The 21466-nt window shown below is 27.0% G+C and overlaps 1 protein-coding gene across 2 annotated transcripts in view; it reads right to left on the bottom strand.

The window, feature by feature from the left end:
- Window positions 1-220: 220 nt before the first annotated feature.
- The window catches only part of LOC124810504 (uncharacterized), a 36250-nt gene continuing 15004 nt past the window's right edge, over window positions 221-21466 (bottom strand). For both annotated transcript variants that reach the window (XM_065787420.1, XM_065787419.1), the window contains exon 2: window positions 221-6866. In XM_065787420.1, coding sequence (XP_065643492.1) covers window positions 385-6866 — 6482 coding nt within the window. In that variant the 3' untranslated portion in view covers window positions 221-384. The remainder of the gene's footprint in view (window positions 6867-21466) is intronic.

The raw sequence follows: 21466 nt of genomic DNA, 5'->3' as shown, positions 1-21466 counted from the left end.
ATGATTAGTATCGCTTAGTAAAAATATATTATTAGTTAGTTTTGTATAAAACAATACTAAACACAAATATTAAAAAAAAAAAGATTTAAAAATTTTACTGAATTTTTTTAGCTAGGCATTTGATTTTTTTTTCCTTTAGTTTAATATTTGTGTTTTAGTTTAATATTAAGCTTTATATTAGTTAAACATTTTTTTTCTAAAAGGTAATAAATAAATAATATGCAAACAAAGTTAAAATACATATATTTCATTTGATACTGACAATCAGTTAAGTTAAAATTTACAATAAGTTCATTTGACACCAACAAAAGTATCAGCAAATAAACGTAATTAATTAAACTCTAATAAATTAAATTGGCGATCTGTTAAAATGGAATTAACGTCTTATATAGTAAGTAATAACAATGCTTCCGATAAATGTTCGTTTGCATAGTCTATTACAGTTTTACGATTTTGGTCATTTGCTGTCAAACTATAAAACTTCGAAAATTCTTTTATTATTTCTAACTTAATAACTGAGTTTACATTTTTAGTTTCTAATAAACAATGTAATGGTGTTTTACCTTCTACATTTTGGGCATTAATGTTGCCTTTGTGTTGCAATAACAATTTTATAGCTTCTTTGTGCCCATAGTAATGTGCCATATGCATTGGTGTGTCCTTGTCAAACATCGGTTTGTTGGCATCAGATCCGTTTCTAAGTAAAAATTCAACTATTTTCATATCAATTGGTTGTCCATAATATCCCAAAGAGCAATATAAAGGGCTAGCTTGATCTTCATTATTGTTAGGTTTATTAATATCAGCTCCGCTTGAAATCAGTATTGATAAAGTATTAAAATCGCCATTAACAATTGCTTGTACCAACGGTGTGATTTTGGCAAAAGGCAAATACTCTAAATTGACTCCAGCGTTAAACAAGTTTTCTACTTCATTTGCTCGCCTTTCTACAATAGCTAACCATAACTTAATGCTTTTGCGATTTTCTCCTGTTAGTTCTTCTAATTTATTGCATATTTTATCTACCATTTCTGAATTTTCTCTACTTTGAAATATCAGTGCTAATTTATATTCATCTATCATTTCTAATATTTTTTGTTCACTTTCATTGTTATTACCTTCTTTACTGTGTTCGTATGCATCGTTGTTATTGTATTTACTATGCTCATTTGCGTTTTTATTATTTTGTTTACCCTGTCTACTTGCATCTTTATTTAAGTGTTTACTCTTTTCGCTTGTTTCTTTATTATCGTGTTTATTGTGTTCACTTAGATCGTTATTATGGTGTTGACTCTGTTCACTTATATCGTTATTATTATGTGATTGAGTAAGAAAATGATAAATATCTGCAAAATTAACTTTTTGCAAAGCAAAATAAAATATTTTTACAGCTATGTTATTTGGATTTAAATAATATTTTTCTGAAAATAAAAAAACTGTTTTAAATAAAAGATCCTTAATTATTAGCGTGAAAGAATTATCATGAAAAACTGAAGCTGCTTGCAAAGCTTGGCTATAGTATATAATTGCTTGATCATATTGCCCTGCAGCACTATAAGCTGATCCAATGTTGTAAAAAGAATCAGAAATATCTTGGCTAGGATCATTATGGTAAAGAGTTTTTTTCATCTCTAAGCTTAACAACAAATATTTAATTGCTTGATCATATTGTTTTATCGTAGCATAAATAGATCCTAGATTATTCAAACAATCAGCTAAATCTTCATGTGGTTTATCTTGGTTTATAAGTTTGTTCATTTTCAAGCTTTCCTCAAAGCAGTTAATTGCCATATTATATTGCTTCTCAGCATGATAAACTAACCCAAGATTATTTAAAGAAACAACTATGGACTTATGAGCCTCATCTTTGAAGATTACTTTTTTCATATTTAAGCTATCTTTATAAAAAATAATGGCTTGGTTGTATTGTTTTTTAGCATGAAAAGCTGAACCGATATTATTTAAATAATCGGCCAAATCAGACTGTGGCTCATCTTGATAGATAAATTTTGCTATTTTTAAACTCTCAGCATAATAACTAATAGCTTTATCATATTGCTCCATGTCAGCATAGGATAATCCAAGATTGTTTAAGGAAGCGGCAATCGACGGATGATTTTCACTTTTATAGATGGTTTTGTTTAAAATTAGATTTTCATCATAATAAGTAATTGCCTGGTCGTGTTTTCCCATAGTACTGTATACTGACCCTAAATTATATAAAGAAATTGCAACAGAGGGATGAGGTAGGTTTTTGTATATAAGTCTTTTTAAGTTCAAGCAATTTTCATGATAAACAACTGCATTTTCGTATTCTCCTTTAAAAAAATAAGACACCCCAAGATTATTTAAAGATTCAGCTACATCTGGATGGGGGTCTTTATAGATAGTATTTCTTATTTTTAAGCTCTCTTTATAGTAGTGAATTGCACAATCGTATTTTTTTTTAGAATCATAAACTGACCCTAAATTATTTAAAGAATTTGCAATTGATGGGTGTTGATCACTACCATATACTTTTTTAAATATCTTCAGACTGTTTTCAAAGTACTCAATTGCCTTATTATATTTTCCTACAGCATGGTAAGCTAAGCCTAGATTATTTATCGAATCAGCAATAGAGGGATGATGTTCATTACTGAAGATAAGTTTTTTTATGGCTATACTGCCCTTAAAGAAATCAATGGCTTGTTCGTATAGTCCCTTGGAGTTATGAACTAATCCAAGATTGTTTAATATTGGAGCAATATCTGCATGATTTTCATCATTGTGAAGACATTTTGTTATTTTAAGGCTCTCATGAAGGTGATTAATTGCTTGATCATATTGTCCTACAGAATTATACAATAATCCTAAACTATTCAAAGTAGTAGCAATCATTGAATGAGGTTCTTCTTCATAGATTAATTTGCTAATCTTTAAGCTTTCTTCATAGTATTTAATTGCCCGATCATATTTTGCCATATAGTCATAAACTAACCCTAAATTATTTAAAGATATTGCAACAGACGGATGTTGTTCTTCCCTGTACAAGTCTTTTTTTATCTTAAGACTCTTCTCAAAGTTATCAAGAGCCTGCTCATATTGTCCTTTGGAAATGTATGATAAACCTTTGTTGTTTAAAGAATCAGCAATAGAAGGATGGTTTTCATTATGGTATATGAGCTCTTTTATTTTTATGCTCTCCTCATAGAAATGAATTGCTTCATTATATTGCCCGTTAATGTGGTAAATTGACCCAAGATTGTTCAGAAATGCCGCAATTTCTGGGTGTAAGTAATCTTGATAAATCAATTTTGTCATATTAAGACCTTGATTATAGTAACTAAGTGCTTGAGTATAATTTCCTTTAGCTGTACTAACTAATCCTAAGTTGTTTAAAGAGTATACGATATCTGGATGAGGTTGAACTTGGTGAATATGTTTGCTTAAATTTAGGCTTTCGTTATAGTACATAATGGCTTGATCATATAAACCTTTAAAAAAGTAATTCAAACCAAGATTAATGAATAGAGCAGCATCACTTGAATGAGGCTCACTTTGAAATATAATTTTTGTTATCGATAAACCTTTTTCATAGCAGCGTTTTGCTTCATCATGTTGTCCTTTAGCATCATAAGCTATACCCAGATTATTTAAAGATTCAGCAAAACTTGGGTGGTTTTCTTTATAAATTATTTTTTTAATATTAAGGCTGTCATTATAAAAATTTATTGCTTTATCATATTGAGCTTTATCATAGTATGCTAACCCAAGATTATTGAATGAAGAAGCAATAGATAAATGAGGTTTATCTGCATAGATTAATTTATTCATCTCAAAGCTATCCTCGTAGTAGTTAATTGCCCGATCATATTGTCCAACAGCATGAAACGCTGATCCTAGATTATTCAAAATATTTGAAACAGACGGGTGAGGTTTATTGTGAAAGATGATTTTATTCATTATAAGGCTTTTTCTGTAGTATATTATTGCTTTATCAAATAGACCTTGACAATGATAACATGTTCCAAGGCTATTAATGGTTTTAGCAGTTGACGGATGAGTTTGATCCTTATATATTGTTTTACTCATTATTAGACTATCCTCATAATATTGAATTGCTTGATCATATATTCCTAAGAACTGATAGGCTGACCCAAGATTATGTAATAAACCAGCAATAGCTGGATGAAGTTCATTATTTTTAAAGATATATTTTAACGACTTTAGACAATTTTCATAATATTTAATAGCTTTACTGTATTTTCCTAAAGCGACATAAACTAACCCAAGGTTATTTAAAGAAGTACAAATGGATAAATGTGGTTGATTTTTGTATATTAATTTTTTCATGTTTAAACTGTTTTTATAGTATGATACTGCCTGATCAAAAACTCCTTTAGAATTATAAACTAGCCCTAGATTATTTAAAATGTATGCAACAGATAATTGGGGTAAATTTTTATAAATATTTTTTTCTATATTAAGGCTTTCCTTTAGGTAGTCAATAGCTTTGTCATATTCACCTTTATTATAAAATGCTGTTCCTAGATTATTCAAAGAATCTGCGTCAACCTGAGGAACTAAATTTTTATACAAAAACTCTTTGCTCATTACCCCTTCTTTAAAAAAGCTGATTGCCTGATCATATTGTCCTTTTGAAGCATATGTTAAACCTAGTTTATTTAAAGAAACGATAATATCGGAGCCTGCAACGTTTGAAATTTGTTTACATAAGTTTAAACAATTTTGATATTGTTTAATAGCCTGATCGTTATCGCCAAAATTTCTATATATGTCTCCTAAAATATTTTGTATTTGGTACAATTTATCTTGATTTTCTAAACTGTTTAACGAGTTTTCTAAACAGATTTGAGCTTCCTTGTATCTTGCTAATCGATATTTTATGAAACCTTTATTTGCAAAATCATTTTCATAAAAGCTGGTGTCATTAAAGTACTTATTTTTCTCAAAATCATTCAAGTGTTTATGTAGATTACAAAACTTTTTTATTTTTTCATACAATGGTAAAGCAGTATAATAATATTGAAATAATCCACCATTTTCTTCAAAACTTTCTTCAGATAAACAAAATATGTTTATGACTTGCTCTTTAATATCATAACTAATGGAACCTGAAAATACGCCCATATCTTCCTTTTGGGCTTTATAATGTGCATATGTTTTTAATCTCAACGTATTAGAAAATGTTAATGCACTTTTTATATTGATTGCTGCTTCTGCATTTATAATTCCTTGACCTGCAAGTGCATCTATTGCATCCCAAGTATTTCCCCCAACAACACCATAATAGAGACAAAAATTGTACACCATACGATCTGTTAATCTGTATATTTCCTGCTTAACATTAAACAATTTTCCTTCAGATTCAAGTAAATTAGGTTCTAACTTATCAAGGTCTCCTTTGAACAAAATCTTTTTTAGCTCTTGACCAGAAGTCTTTTGAAGATAATCAATTTCAACTGCTCCTATTTCTAACAATTTAATTGCTCTGATTTCACAGTTTAATCTTTTTTTTGGATCATTTGTATTGTTTTTTTTCAAAAATGTTTTTACTTTACGTTGGTATTTTTCTACAAGTTCTTTGTGACCATACACATAACAAACATTTTCTAAAATATGCGGTAAGTTTTTATCAATGTGACTGGCTTTGTCATCTTTATCACGCATATAATGAATCATCCATTTGATTGTTTTTATAAGATCATATGGTTTGTCAGCTCCTAATCTTCCTGTTGGAACTTTGCCTCCAAGGTCTGAGTTAACTGCTACGTGAACAAAGTGGCTCATATCTAAACCATATTTACTAGTAGGAATAATGCTTTCACCAATATTGATTATCTTAAAATTGACTAAGTAGCTTAAATTTTTAAAATAATTCCTTATCATAGGATCTAAATCTTTTTTATAATCTTCATTTTCTGTAAGAATGGCAAATTCTAAGTCTGAGTATGGCGTCATTTGCTCAAGAGCCATTGAACCAAGACCCATTACGGCATATTTACAAGGTGCGTGAGTAAACATTTGTTGTTCACTATCTCTATGCAAATTTGCTAAAAATTTTTTCATCTCTTTAGCAATTACTTTGAATAAACTTTTTGCAGTATTTACATATAATATCTTATTTTTTGTTTTTTTTCTTGATAATTTTTCAAGACAATCTATATTACGCATTTCAGCATTAACTTTGTCTCTCAACACTAATAATAAATTTTTATTTGTTTCTGCTTCTACTTGAACAACTGGCATTTTTGCTTTATCTCCTCCAATTAACAAAAATATAAAGTCTTGTATTTGAGAAAGTCTTGAAGCCGGATCTATTTTGTTTTTATTTTTAAAATCAAGTTTATCCTCGTTACTTATCAGTTTCTCGTTTAGTTTATCTTCTAGTATTGTAGTTATATATTGATAAATCACTGCAGCTTCGTTATAATGTGTCAATTTCCCACTTAATTCTCCAAGCTTAATTGTTAAATAACCTATTTGGTTAAGTAAGATTACAAGCTTTTTGAAATCTTTTAGGCTTGATTTATAAGCTAGTTTATGAAGTAAAGGTTTATATCTAAATTCTTCAAGTTGCTGAAGACCTAGTATGCTGCATTGATGCTCTGATATATTATTTGCCAACTTATTTGTTGTTGCTAAAGAATGAAGATTAAATGCAGCAAACAATCCAAGGTCGCAATTATTTTTGTTTTGTTTATAACTTAAATTTTTGTTTGTTGTAAAACTTTTTAAATGTTGTTTTAAGCTTTCTTCATTGGTTAAATCGTAGCTGATGGGGTTTCCAAATGAATCCAGATATAGCTGTTCAAATTCTTTTTCTTTTGATCTATTAATTACCGAACTACTCCACGAATTACCTAGTTACAAGTAAATATAAACAAAAAACACTGATATATATATATATATTATATATATATATATATATATATATATATATATATATATATATATATATATATATATATACATATGTTACTTTATTTTACACTTATTTTTTTATAAGTAGAGAAGATTCAATATGAAGGGAGATTAAATAATATTAAAAAGCTAAAAGATACATTTTCCAGTTTATAGAAATATAGCTCAAAGCTTAACGCATAAATAAAGCTAAAATGAAGTTTTTAACTAACAATTTGTTAAGCTTAAGATTGTTACTGCAGATGTTGCAAATCTGAAAAAACATAAAAATATACCAAAGAACTATAGAGTCTGCAATGATGTCAAGAAAGTTGCTGATCAGAAATTCATTTTTGTGACGACACTTTTATACGATCTCTTTACATATTTTTTAGGTCTGACGAAGATTGAACAATTTTCTGCGAAATTTACACTGAATTGTCTTAATAGGAATTTTTTATTTAAATATAATATATATATATATATATATATATATATATATATATATATATATATATATATATATATATATATATATAATCCATTTATTTAACCATAAAAATATGAAAATTTACAATAATATTTACAAACTCACATAAATAAGGTTAGGTGTCACTCATGTAGTTAAAAACTAGTCAATGGAGTGACACCTGTAAAAAAAAAAAAAATAGAAAAAAAAATAGAAAGAAAAGAAAATAAAGCACTAATAAATAAAGATGATATTAATAATTATAATAATAAAATAATAAAAATAATAATATTAATAATAATGTGAATAAAAAAACAAATAGTAACTATATCATGATAACTTTACTAAAAATTATAACTAATGGTAAAAATAATTTTAGTAAAGTTTATAACTACGACAGAAATTAATAAAATAAACATAACAATTGCAAAAATTAGGACAATAACCATAAAAACTATTACTACAATTGAATCACTATCACTATTATTATAAATAATATTAATAAGATTTAAAAAACAAAGATAAATTAATGATAATAGTAATATTAGTAGAGTTAAAAAAGACAGGATAAAATAAAAATAATAGTAGTTTTATAAATACAGTAATATAAAAAAAGCAATAGTAATAAAAGATAAAACTAATACTCATTAAATATACACTCAAATATAAATTTCTTAATTTGGTTTCGATTGAGAAGAAGAATGTTAGTAATAAAAGGGTATTTAGTTAAAATCTTTTTTTTTATAAATGGTATTATTTGGTTCCAGTGAGAAATACATTGATTTTTAATAGAGAGCTTGCCATATTTGATAGTGCTGAAAAAGGAAGTGTGCAAGTTAAAATTTTCAGTATTTCGAGTGTAATATTTGTGTGTGTCACTTGTTTTAATAAAAAAATTATTGAACGAATTTGGTAGCTTATTTTGAAGAAAATCAATCACAAAGAGACAATTATAAAGCTTTACAAGATCTTGAAATTTTAGAACTTTTAGTTCAGAAAACCTATTTTCGATATTAGAACGTAAGGGAAAAAATGTCATAATTCTTAAGGAAGTGCGTTGTAAACTGTTTATACGATGTAATAGAAAACTACCTTTTTGACCCCAAACAGTGCAACAATAACTTAGATGTGAGAAGAACAAGGAATAGTAAATTGATATTTAAACATGTGGGGGAACATAGTGTCGTATTAATGACAGCATACTATTGGCACGTGAGAGTTTTTTTATTTAATTGAATTAGTTGATAGTACCATGATAGGTTTTTGTCAAGAAATATCCCGAGGTATTTTATATATTTAGATGGGAAAAGTCTTTTACCATTAATTCTAATTTTCACATTATTACTATCAATCTTTTTTTTTGGAGGGTGAAAAATAATAAATTCAGTTTTATTGATATTTAAGAAAAGACGGTTACTATTTAAGCAATGACACAAATGATGGAGATCTTAATTAACTTTTTTACAAAGCTGCGCGAGTGATTTATTTATGCATAGAAGATTAGCGTCGTCAGCAAAATGATGAACAATCGAATTATTTATAGAGTGAGACAGATCGTTAATATATATTAAAAAAAGTAAAGGTCCTAGAACAGAACCCTGTGGTACACCATACTTAATAACTTTACATGTCGATTGAAATCCATTAATCGAGACAAACTGATTGCGATTGTTAATATAGGATGAAAACCAATCATTAGCGATACCCCGAATACCATAGTGATACAATTTTTCAGTTAAAATCTTATGGTCAACTGTATTAAGTGCTTTTTGGAGATCAATAAAGACGCCACAGGCAGAAGAACCACTATCAATCGCACCACGAATCATTTCAGTAATGCTAATAAGTTCATGGGAAGTAGAGTGTTTTAAACGAAATCCAAACTGACGGCCGTAGAGACTCTTAGAATTATCAAGAAAGTGGTAGATATGAGAATACATTAATTTTTCAAGAATTTTGCTGATATTTGAAAATAATGATATTGGTCTATAGTTATTGCAGTCAAGTTTTGAGTCATTCTTATGGATTGGTTTAACAGATGCAGTTTTCAAAATATTAGGGAATATACCAGTAGTGAATGAGAGATTAAATAGTTTAGCAAGTACTGAGGAAATATCATTAGCAAGAAGTTTTAGAATAAAGGTTGGAATGCTGTTTGGACCAGAAGCTTTGCCATCATTTAGAGAAAGAATAACTGATATTATTTCATTTTTTTCAGTAGGTTTAATGAAAAGAGAGTCAGGGTTTGATGTTTTTAAATATTTATGGAAGTCAGTATGAGATGAATGAATATTTTTTTGCAGTTCTTCAGGGATTGAAATAAAAAAGGAGTTTAAAATTTCCGAGATTTTAACTGGATCATTGATAATGGTGTTGTTTGAGAATATACAAGATGTATATGAGATATCATTCGAACGTATATTTAAAAGAGTTCTAACACCCTTCCACGTTGCTCTCAAACTATTGCTATTGGTAGTAAAGTAGTGAGAAAAGTGGTTTTTTTTGCTTCTTCGAATAAGTGTTACAAGTAAATTTCTATAGGTTTTGTAAGTTTTTTCAAGAATTAGTTTGTCATGAAGATTTTTTATTTTAAGGAACTTTTTAAATATATTGTTTCGTTTTTTTATCAAGGTTAAAATTGCTGAAGTATCCATGGTTTAAGGCTTCGAGTTAAGCCACGGTTACTTAGTTTTTTTAACGGTGCGTGTTTGTCTAAAAGAGAATTAAAGGTAGTAAAGAAATCTTCATATGATTTATTTGTATTACTATTGGAAACTTTGATTACTTTATCCCAGTTGATTTCCAAGTAATCATCCAGAATTCTTCACTATTTAATTTTTTGAAGTTTCGAAAAATAATATTGCTTTTTCGAGAATTAATAATTCTTTTTTTAAAAGATGAATAAATTAGAAACTATGGCAAATGATCCGATATTCTAATAGTTAGATTGCCGGAAAAAATATCTTTAGAAGTTCAATTAGAAAATATATTATCAATTAAAGTACTTGAGTGATTGGTAATTCTTGTTGGTAAAGATATAAAAGGAAGAAAGTTATTTGAAGCAATGTCAACATTTAAAATTATGCTTAATTCAACTCGATCGAAATTTCTATTTCAACTTTAAAATTCAACTTTTTTTGTTATACCGTTATAGGTTATGAAACCGTTGCCACCAAACCTATGAGTGTTTAAAAGCTAAAAAATTTTAAGAGCGTATTTCTTACCTAAGCAAGAACAATCGTCAATTTTTTTTTTTTTTTTTCGGTTGATTCCGGCAATTTATAAAGCAAAATTTTTTTTTAATTTTAATTCTCTTTGTCAGTCACCTTGAAATTTCAATAGTTTGTAACTGTGCTAATGTTATAGTTTAGTATTAAAGTTTTATACATGTTAATTGGTTAAGATGATATTGGTAAAGGTGATGTTTCCTTATTAGCTTGACACTATTTACAGTTTTAACTCCTTTAACCAGGGAAACAAATTATCTTAGTTATCTTTGTAAAATTATAGCTAAATAAACTCACTAAAAGTAATGACATTATTTTTAAATTATTTAAAAAAACACTGCTTCCTATTCATAATTATTAGATTAAATTTTGAATAAAATGAAAATTTTAATAGGATTTTACTAGCTACAGTATTTTCAAAACAATAAAAAATCAATAGAAATAACCATGATAATTAGGCCGAAAGAGGTTTAAAACTTTCAGATAGACTGACCAAAGGAAATGCCTCGATAAACTTTTTGTAATCTGTTTTGGATTTATGTTATCAAATACATTATTACATACTTTGTGTCTAATGGATTCCATATATATATGTATATATGTATATATGTATATATGTATATATATATATATATATATATATATATATATATATATATATATATATATATATATATATATATATATATATATATATATATATATATATATATTTATTTATATATATATATATATGTAAACAAAAAATAGATTGCCCTCTAAATGGAAAATGCCTTTCGAAAAATGTAATTTACAAATGCATTGTTTCTTCACAAAATAACCCTGATAAACAATATATTGGCTTAACCAAGGGGAATGGAAAAAACGTTATGCCAACCACAAACAATCGTTTAAGCACAAAAAATATTCAAAAATGACTATGCTGTCAAAATATATTTGGGATTCAAAAGAAAAAAATTAAAATTTTAATTTACAATGGTCTATTCTAAAATCTGCCCCTGCCTATAATAACATTTCCAAAAAATGTATGCTATGTTTGCAAGAAAAGTTTGAAATAATTACTCATTTAAATCAGGAAAATTTATTAAATAAAAAATCTGAAATAATTTCTAAATGTAGGCACGAAAATAAATACCTCTTAAAAAATTATAAAAACAAATGACCAAATTAAACTATTCCCATTCCAAATATATTTATTTAATAATTACTTTCTGTAACTTCCCGTTAATCAAAAAAATATAGTAATTAAAATTTTTTTATAATAATTAATAACTTTCTGTAAAATATTTTTTTCTATAAAATTGAATTTTATTTTGAGATTTAGTAACTCTTCCTGATGATTCAGCAATGGTGAAACCTCAAGTTGAAGAAAAAAGTTAGATAAGTGTTTTTTACTAATTTATTATTGCTCTGTTTTTTATGAACATTGAGCACTCTATTTGTAAAATACATAATTTACATATATATATATATATATATATATATATATATATATATATATATATATATATATATATATATATATATATATATATATATATATATATATATATATATATATATATATATATATATATATATATATATATATGATACTAGATAACATTCCTATGTCTGGCATAGGAAAAACATCAAAGCAAAATTATATCATAAAGTATATCAGCTTTCTAACACTCCTCGTGTAAGTGTTGCAGTCTTTCACTTCATAATGAAATCGTTTTTATACTTCTATCTATTATTTTATTTTTACTTTCTAAGTACCACGAAAGTATAAACTGCACTTATAAACTGCACTTATAAATGATATAAACTGCACTTGTCCGCTATTTATCAATTTGTAAGCACTAATTTTATCTTTAGAAATTCTATAGTTTCTTTTTTTAATCTACATCTTTACAAAAACTGTTAGTCAAGTACTTTCTAATAGTACAAAAAGCTTCATATTTAGCTGGGGACAGGGCTAGATATAAAGCTATTTACAACTCTTGCCCCGTCTCGGCTAAACTAATAAAGTTACTAATGGTAGTTTTAAAAAAAACGCCGCTGGGCAAGAGGCTCTCTGGCCTCTTTAATTACTTTATTGTTATTATATTTAAAGGTATTGTTTTTGTGGTACTGCTTATTGAAAACCAACCCATATGACCACCTTGGACAAATTAGGATCCAACTTTAAACTGAAAGGTAAATTAAGGCAGCAAAATTAAAAATACAAAGTACTTTGTTCTGAGAATCTATATTATAAACTTTTTTTAACTACAACTATTATGTTCTCAATAATATCTTACGATTTCTCATTGTCAACTACCATGTTCTAAATTATGCCCTATGTTTCTTAATTACAACTTTCAAGTTCTCAATTACATCTTGAAAAGGTGTACATCTGTAGCGTAGTCCATGATCATCTATACACTTTAGTCCACAATCATCAGTATTTTTTTTAGTCTAACAATATCTGTCCAATATCATCTGGATAATCAATGACCCCTGACAACATGTTTAGGAAGACGTATACCTATTTTGCAATACTAATGTAAATTAAGGAGGTGCATAATGTAGAAGAAGCAAAAAAATGAATAAAAAAAAGCTCATTTGTGTTTATAAAAAGTTTTTTTTCTTAAAAACAATGATTTTTTTATATATATATTTTCTATAAAACCGCGTCTTTTCGTTTTTTACAATAAAGAAATCTAAAATTTTGTACAACCAATACTAAACAATATGCATTTTATGAATGTCCAATATTATTTTTATTAACCAGAAATTTAAGAATAAAGCTCATATATTCTAAACTATTGTTTATTTGTTTATTTTATTAGCTATTAAATTGAAAAATATAAATAATAACATTGAACATTTAATCAGAAATAACTACATAACAAAAAAGAAAAGAAATTAATATTGATTAGAAAACCTTATTTTTTAAATATTACTATAATCGAACATTGCACATATATTTTTATTTGGCGAGGAATTAGAATAGTAGAAAGTCTGGCTTATCAGAAAACATCTTCTAATAGTAACCTATGTAACATTTACAAAGTTCTACTTTTAAGCTGCAACATAAGTACAGTTATAGTTTTCAAAGTTTAAGGATGTATGGCAAGGATTTACCATTATATTAGGTGTCTGGCAATATATGAGGTGATTTAAAAATTGTATAAAAAACCACTCCTTAAAATTTGATAAATTTCAGTCAGTGAACTAAATATTTTTGTAACTGTTACTGCTTAAGAAACTATGACCTTCAATACATAGTTGACTATCGTAACTTCTTGTGTTAAAAGCATACGCAAAAATTTTAAGCGTTTCTTAAAGGTTTCTTAAAGTGAATAAACTTTATTTTTGTTTTATAACCACGAAACTATTTTATTACGTTGTTAGAGATATGCTATTTATGTACAAGTGTAGCATTTATACCTTAGTTATTGTGATTATCTATTAAAAGTTTGCTGCTATATTATTTTATCATATAGATTAAATATTTTCAACGACAACCACGAGCAAGTCACTTGTAGCCCAGTAGTATGACAAACATTTTTTAGATGCATGGTTTAATAGCCAGCAGTAGCAGTTTTAAAAAAGCCTCTTTTAAATTTGTTAATGATTTGTAAATTTGAGCGGTACAGTTGCATTTATGAGTGGTACAGTTGCAGGATCACTGAGGGTTGTCAATAGAATTATACTTTTCGAAATTTTAAGGTAATGAATGCTTCGCCGATGGAAAGAATTCTAATTGATCTTAACTATATTTAAATTCGTTGCATACATTTACTATTTCAAAGTTACTTTTATTTTTATTTTTCATTTTTTCAAATACTTTACATTTTACTAAAATATTTTGTTTATGTTGAAAATAATTTGAGTATAACTTAAGTAACTTAAGTAACTCCACAAGCGACATTTACGCACTTTTTATTCTTTTTTTCTCCGCTTTTTGTTTATTTATGAATATATATATATATATATATATATATATATATATATATATATATATATATATATATATATATATATATATATATATATATATATATATATATATATATATATATATATATATATATATATATATATATATATATATATATATATATATATATATATATATATATATATATATATATATATATATATATATATATATATATATATATATATATATATATATATATATATATATATATATATATATATATATATATATATATATATATATATATATAATTAAAAACAAAGAAGCAAAAATTTTTATATCGAACTTTAAGTTTCATGTCTAACGGCAATCATCAGCCATATATTACGAAATTAAAAATTAAACGGGTGAGTTCTAATGATTCCATGGAAACAAAATTACGAAAGTTTTATAAGTAAAACGTGGCGTTGGATGTAAACCAACCGGGACATATCTGCGATATCAAATGAGGAAATAAGGAATTTATTTTTGTGCCTACACTTCGAGATTATTTCACTCCTTGTGTTAATCAGATTTTCTCCTTTATACAACAAAACTTGAAACTTCTCTTTCAAACAGAGTTTGAAAACTATTGATGTCTGGTTGTATGGTTAGCACTGTTTAACAATCTGCCATCTGACAAAAGGTCTAAAGTTTTGAAATGAAATTTAAAGTTCCATAATAAAAGTTATTTCTTTTTCGTTTTTAATTATAAACCGCTCTGTTTTGAAATTTATTTATAATCAAAATAAATTTCCTAAATATTGAGAACTTTCAACGAACAAGATATATAGGAAAAAGTAGGTTTCGGGCCAAAAAAACTGTCTGTCGCTAAAAAAGCGTTTTGTCCAAGAATTTATGATTATGAGCAAGCTATAAATTATGGTTAAAGAACTTAGCTTTATCTAAAAGAGTATGATCACGATCAATCCATAAATTTTAATCAATTATAGCCTGGTCTTTTAGAGTTTTTTAGAGTTTTATGGTCTTTTAGAGTTATGAAATAACCTGCAGTACCGTTAATTTCAATTTTATTGTAAACATCATGGTTAGTTTAGTTTTTATTACCTTACTTATTTATTTGATCTTTGACTTTAGGGTCAGCCTTTTTATACGGGGAAGTAATTGCATTATTAAGATGATGGTTGTATTGATCTTTGAATAATTTGTACATTTTTGATGTTTTGCTGTTTAAAGTTAAAGTTTTTTTCAAGGTTCGCATAGATTTTATATCGTTTTCTATTTTTTCTTGAAAAATATTGTTGATTTTCCGAAATTTAATGGTTTTAACAAGGTTTATTAAAACATTTTCAAAAGAACACATTTCCTTAATTTGCGGAGAAAATTTTGAAGAGTTAATACCGTAGATTACGTAATCGGGAGAACCTTTTTCGTCCGATTGTTTGTTAATGAAAAAAAGCGCTTTTCACCTCATTCTTTTTATGAGCGTTTTGGTCATTGCCAGTAATTGTAAATAAATTCTTTCTCCGATGGTACTGAGATATTTAATATGAGTATTGAAAGCTTAATTTCTCCATCTTGTGGATGAATTTGAGTAGAGTGCTCGACCAGTGGAGCATTTATATCGTTTAATTGAGTGTTGTATTCAAACAATACAACACTCTTGTTATATATTTGAATAATACAACACTCTTGTTATATGGTTATGAGAAAGCTGTAAATTACGGTTTTGAGCAAGCTGTAAATTATGGTTAAAAAACTTAGCTTTATCTAAAAGAGTATGGCCATGATCAATCTATAAATTTTAATCAATTATAGTCTAAGCGTAAATGTAATATAGCTCGATTATAGCTCTAGCGTAAATATAGCTCAACCATAAATGTAATTTAGCTACGCGTAATAGTAAACTACACCTATTAAAGCAGCAAAACTTCCAGATTGTGCGTCTCCAACTTGTGCGTCTCCAGAGTTTAATGCCTGTTTTTTATTGACTTATCAATTCCTTGTTATCTACCTACGAGTTGAACGATTCAGGATACCCATACCACTTTACTAATGATTTGTTTTTGAGTTTACGAACTTTGAGTTTTGAATTCTAAATATTTTTGGTCAGTTTTTTGCAGTTCTTGTTTATAAAAAGTACTTCGTATTTCTTCACCATTACTCTCAGTTATTTTATACGTTGGCGGATCTGTGAACTGAATCTCCTTAGTCCATCTCGGTGTGTATCCTTTTTCAAACGCTGTCTTCTTTTCAGTTATCCTGACTCTATCACTAATTGAAAACTTTGGTTTTACGGACTCTGATCGTGCATTTCTATTTAGACTTAACCAAACAATATTTTCATTCTTTTTATCGCTAGTTGCAACTTGTGTCATTTTAATTGAAGAATGTCTTGAGTTGTTGTATTCATTCACCATTTCATCTAAAACGTCAATTTATTTTTTAGTAGAAAAGTACTTAAACATTTTCTCTTTCATTGTTCTATTTCAACGTTCAACTACTCAACTTTTGTCTTCATTTTCAGATGAGTATAACTGAACACCCAGCGCTATAACATACTTATTACAAAGTTCTAAGTCTTTGTCCACTCACATTTAGTTTTTGTTTTTCCACAAATAGCACAAGTTCCACCTAGCATATTTCTATTGTTTTTACTAACGACGCTTCGCGGGTTTCGTGTATTTGTTTTATTTTTACATTTGACACAGTACATTTTTTTATTTACTCTATATAAAAAAATGGATATTATAGATTTATCAAGTATAAAAGGGATTATTGTTGAAAAGTCAGGTTGCGGAAAAACTACTTTTTAAATTTACTTTTAAGACCTGGTTAGTTAGACTATAATAATTTACAAGTTTTTGGATAACTTTTTCAACCAGAATATAAGATATTAAAAAGATTTTTTCAAAATCTTTTTAATATCTGGTACATCTTCTGCTGTTTCAAAAAAAAAACTTTTTTTGAAACAGCAGAAGATGTACCAGATCCTGAAGATCTTGATATTTCCAAGAATAATTTGATGATATTTAATGATTTACAATTAACAAAGCAAAATAAGTGTGAAAAATATTATATAAAAGGAAGACATAGTAATGTAGATTGTTTTTATCTTGCACAAAATTTTTCTTTGTTACCTTGACAAACTATAAGGGAAAACACAAATTTTGTTTGCTAATTATAAGATTCAAAGAATTTTTTTTAATCATATTTATAAAGATTTAATCATATTTATAAAGATCATGTTTCAAGTGATATGACAAAAGATGAGTTTATAAGATTTAGTAAGGATGCCTGGTCAGAGCCTCAAGAGCCTTAATTTCTTATTATAGATATATCTTCTAAAAGAGATTATAGAAAATATAGAAGTGGATTAAATTGTTTTTATATACCAACTTGTGAATTTTTAAATATTATCTTGTATATAAAAAACAAAATGCCTTGAATAGTAATAAGTGGAAATAGCATAAAAATTAAATTTGCTTCGATTATTCAACTTAGTAAAGATAAAGTATATGAAATGGTTCTAGTTAGTTAAGAGACATGTTACAGTTTTCCAAATATCGATTCTTCAAACAACAATTTTAGATATAGCAAAGATAATACAGTAACTTGGTATAATATAAACATTCCAGAAGGGTGTTATGAAATTACATGACTACAATACAATGTCAGAAAACGGTAGTAATATCTCACGAGTTGCAGGTAGTTCAATTGAAGCAAATAATAATACATTGAAATCAGTCTTAAATATTGCACTGGTTATAAAGTTGATTTTACAACTCCAAACTCAATTAAAACTGTTTTAGGTTTTGATACTCATGTATATTCACCAGGTTCAATCAGGCATCAATCAACTAATATTGTAAACATATTGAGAGTTAACACTATACGAGTAACAAATGAAAACAGCTCTATTAACAGGAGTAGATTCAGCAGCTGGATCAGCTATGGTTGATAAAATTGCTGGTAGGAGTGTTGTGTTTTTAAAAAAGAATGGAGAAGGAGTTAAAATGACAGCTGCAGGATCTGGTTTATATTTGAGACCATGGAGTAAGGGAGGTACTGTAGGTGATGGATTGTACTAACGTAGTGGAAATAGATATACATTAACAGGATCAGTTTTATTATTAGGACCAAATTCACCTTTTTTTTTTTTTAAATCTTTTTTTACATTTATAAAATATCAAGAAATAATTCACCAATACATAAATTTACAAACAAATATAAAAGAGTTGAACTTCCTCAAATACTTTTGAAGCCATACGAAGACTTAGAACACCCTTCAGTATTAATAAATGAGAATAGATATGAGATAATTGCACAACATGACATTACAATAAACTCTCTATCACATCAAAATATTCTTTTAAAGTTTGGCAATTAATGAAGGTGTTGCATAAGTTTCCCTAAAACAAGAACTTAAATTAAAAATGATAAGTTTACAAGATTCTGTAATATCAGAGTCTGTTGCTGATATTGTATTAAATGTTGTTAATAATTCTGATTCTGATGTATCAATTAAAAAAGAAGAAAGTTTATGTTTTATTAATTTATTGTAAAATATTTTTTATCGTCTACAAAAAATTGATGAGATTCAAAAAGAAATAGGGCGTGAAAGAGAAAAGAGAACTATGTTAAGTAAAAAGTATCAAAGAGCTGTAAAAATACTTTCAGCAATCGATAATGCATTACTAGCAAGCACTATGACACTTGGAACTATTGGAATTGATTTTTTAGCAACAATAATTGCAGCACCAGTAGTTATTGCATGTGAGGGTGCAGCATTAGGAGCAGGTGTTTTATCAATAATAAGTGGACAAAAAAAGTTAAATTTAAAAGCAGAAAAGCGTGAAAAGATTAAGGTACTTGCTGATTCAAAACTAAATACAATAAGTGATTATATTTTTAAAGCATTAGTAGATGGACATATAAATGACAATGAATATGAATTAATACTTGGTGAACTTGAAAAATTTCAAGTCATGCTTGAACAAATTAGAACAAAAACAAAAACTGAAATTGATGAACAAACTAAGGACTCATTAATTAAACAAGGAAGAGATGAGGCAAATAATATACTCCAAAGTAGATTTACTAAAAATGAAACGTAAAAACACAAAAGAATTTATTAAAATAATTTATTAAAATAAAACGTAAAACATAAAACATAAAACGTAAAACATAAAACACAAAATAAATCGTTATGTTGTGTTTTTTTTATTTTATAGTAAATTAAATGTCATTTCTAAAAATTGAAGATCCTGAAAAAAGAGATCAAATTCTTAAAGAATTCTTAGATAGTAGAAAAAGAATACAGCAGATTAATTTATATGAAAAGGTGGGAGAAGCTAATTTACAGTTAGACTTGACAAAATTGTACAAACCATTAACTGATAGTCAAGCTGGAATAAAAGAAAACATATCTAAATTGCACGATCAAGCTAATAAATTTGCACTAACTTTTTCATATGCTTATAAAGAACTAACTCCTTCTAATGAAGAAAGTAAGTTCTTGAGGCTCGGAAAAATTGCAACAGATTATCTAAGAACGTATATAAATAGTAAAAAGTCTACAGATACTACATTTGAATACATTCTAAGGATGACATTGGAAAAAAAACAATATTTATTAATGATGATGGTATAACTATTGATAGTAAAACATACTATGGTACTCCTGGCCTTTGGGAGTTGATAACAAAGTTTAATCCTGATAAAAAACTATATACTGAAGATGGTCTTGAAAATTATGAAAATATATTAATACAAACAGATGCAATTACTGCTGAAAACTCATACAAACCAAGGCCATCGAGGAGTGTAAAGTGCAGAGAAATAATAGCTCCAATTTGGAGAGATATAAAGAAAAATGGATAGGGCGAATCAAAAGGAACAGTATTAGCAACTATAATTCTTCCTAGCGACCCTAATGCACTAATTGAAATGCTTGAATTAAGTATAGCTGCATGAAAAGCAGGTAATACTGGATCAAGAAATGAAGCTGTTGCAATTTGTGATGAATTATTACGGCAAGGTGTTATGAATAGTGTACAGTATAAATCGATACAAAATGATTTATAATTTTATCTCAATGCATATAAAAAAAATATATAGTAAATAAAAAGTGCTAATTGTTCATTGTAAGAAATATGTGAAAAAATATGTTTTTGGAGGTAGCGGAATATTTGATTCTATGAAAAATTTATTTAAACGTTAGCAGCATCAAAAGTTGCAAGAGTACCATCAGCTATGTTGAACAGTTGGCTGCTAGTGATTTAAAAAAAAATGCAATAACTGCTGCTAAATCAGCAGGAAAAGAACTTGCTACGTCTGCAATATCTACTGCTAGAGATGTTACAGTTGAAAAAGGAAAACAATTAATTGATAAAGCATCTTTAAAATTAGTTTTACCATCAAATATTAATTCAAATGTTATTAGTGAAAAAAGTAAAGAAATACTTTCAAAATTAATAAATAATGGAGCTGATGAAGTAACAACAAATATAAATAAAATAATGATGGGGTTGCAATAAGATCAGTAAAAAAAGTGAAAATGAAAATGCTATAAGAATAGAAGATTTAGTTAAAAAAGGACGCGGTCTTCGATTTGCGTAATTTTTTTTCAATTATGCCAAAAAAAAAATTTTTATTGCATATAAAAAAACAAAAAGACAACTTCTGAAGTATTAAGTTTGACAGAAATCCCAACTGTTGATGAAAGAATTGAAAGATTTGAATTCCACGAATATGAGCCAGTAGCTCGCACAAATTTAAATAATGCTGGATAAATAAGAATTAACATTGAGCAACAAGATTTGTTTACAGTTCCATCTAAGGTTTTTCTCTTGTTTAAAGAAAGACTTCTTAAAGCTGATGGAACAGCTTATATTAATGCAGATGCAGTGACACTCACAAATAATAGTATTATGCACTTATTTAGTCAAT

This window comes from Hydra vulgaris, chromosome 01 (assembly GCF_038396675.1).
Source record: "Hydra vulgaris chromosome 01, alternate assembly HydraT2T_AEP".
NCBI lineage: Eukaryota > Metazoa > Cnidaria > Hydrozoa > Anthoathecata > Hydridae > Hydra > Hydra vulgaris.
Note: the sequence above shows the minus strand (reverse complement) of the source record. Positions and strands in the feature narration are given on the sequence as shown.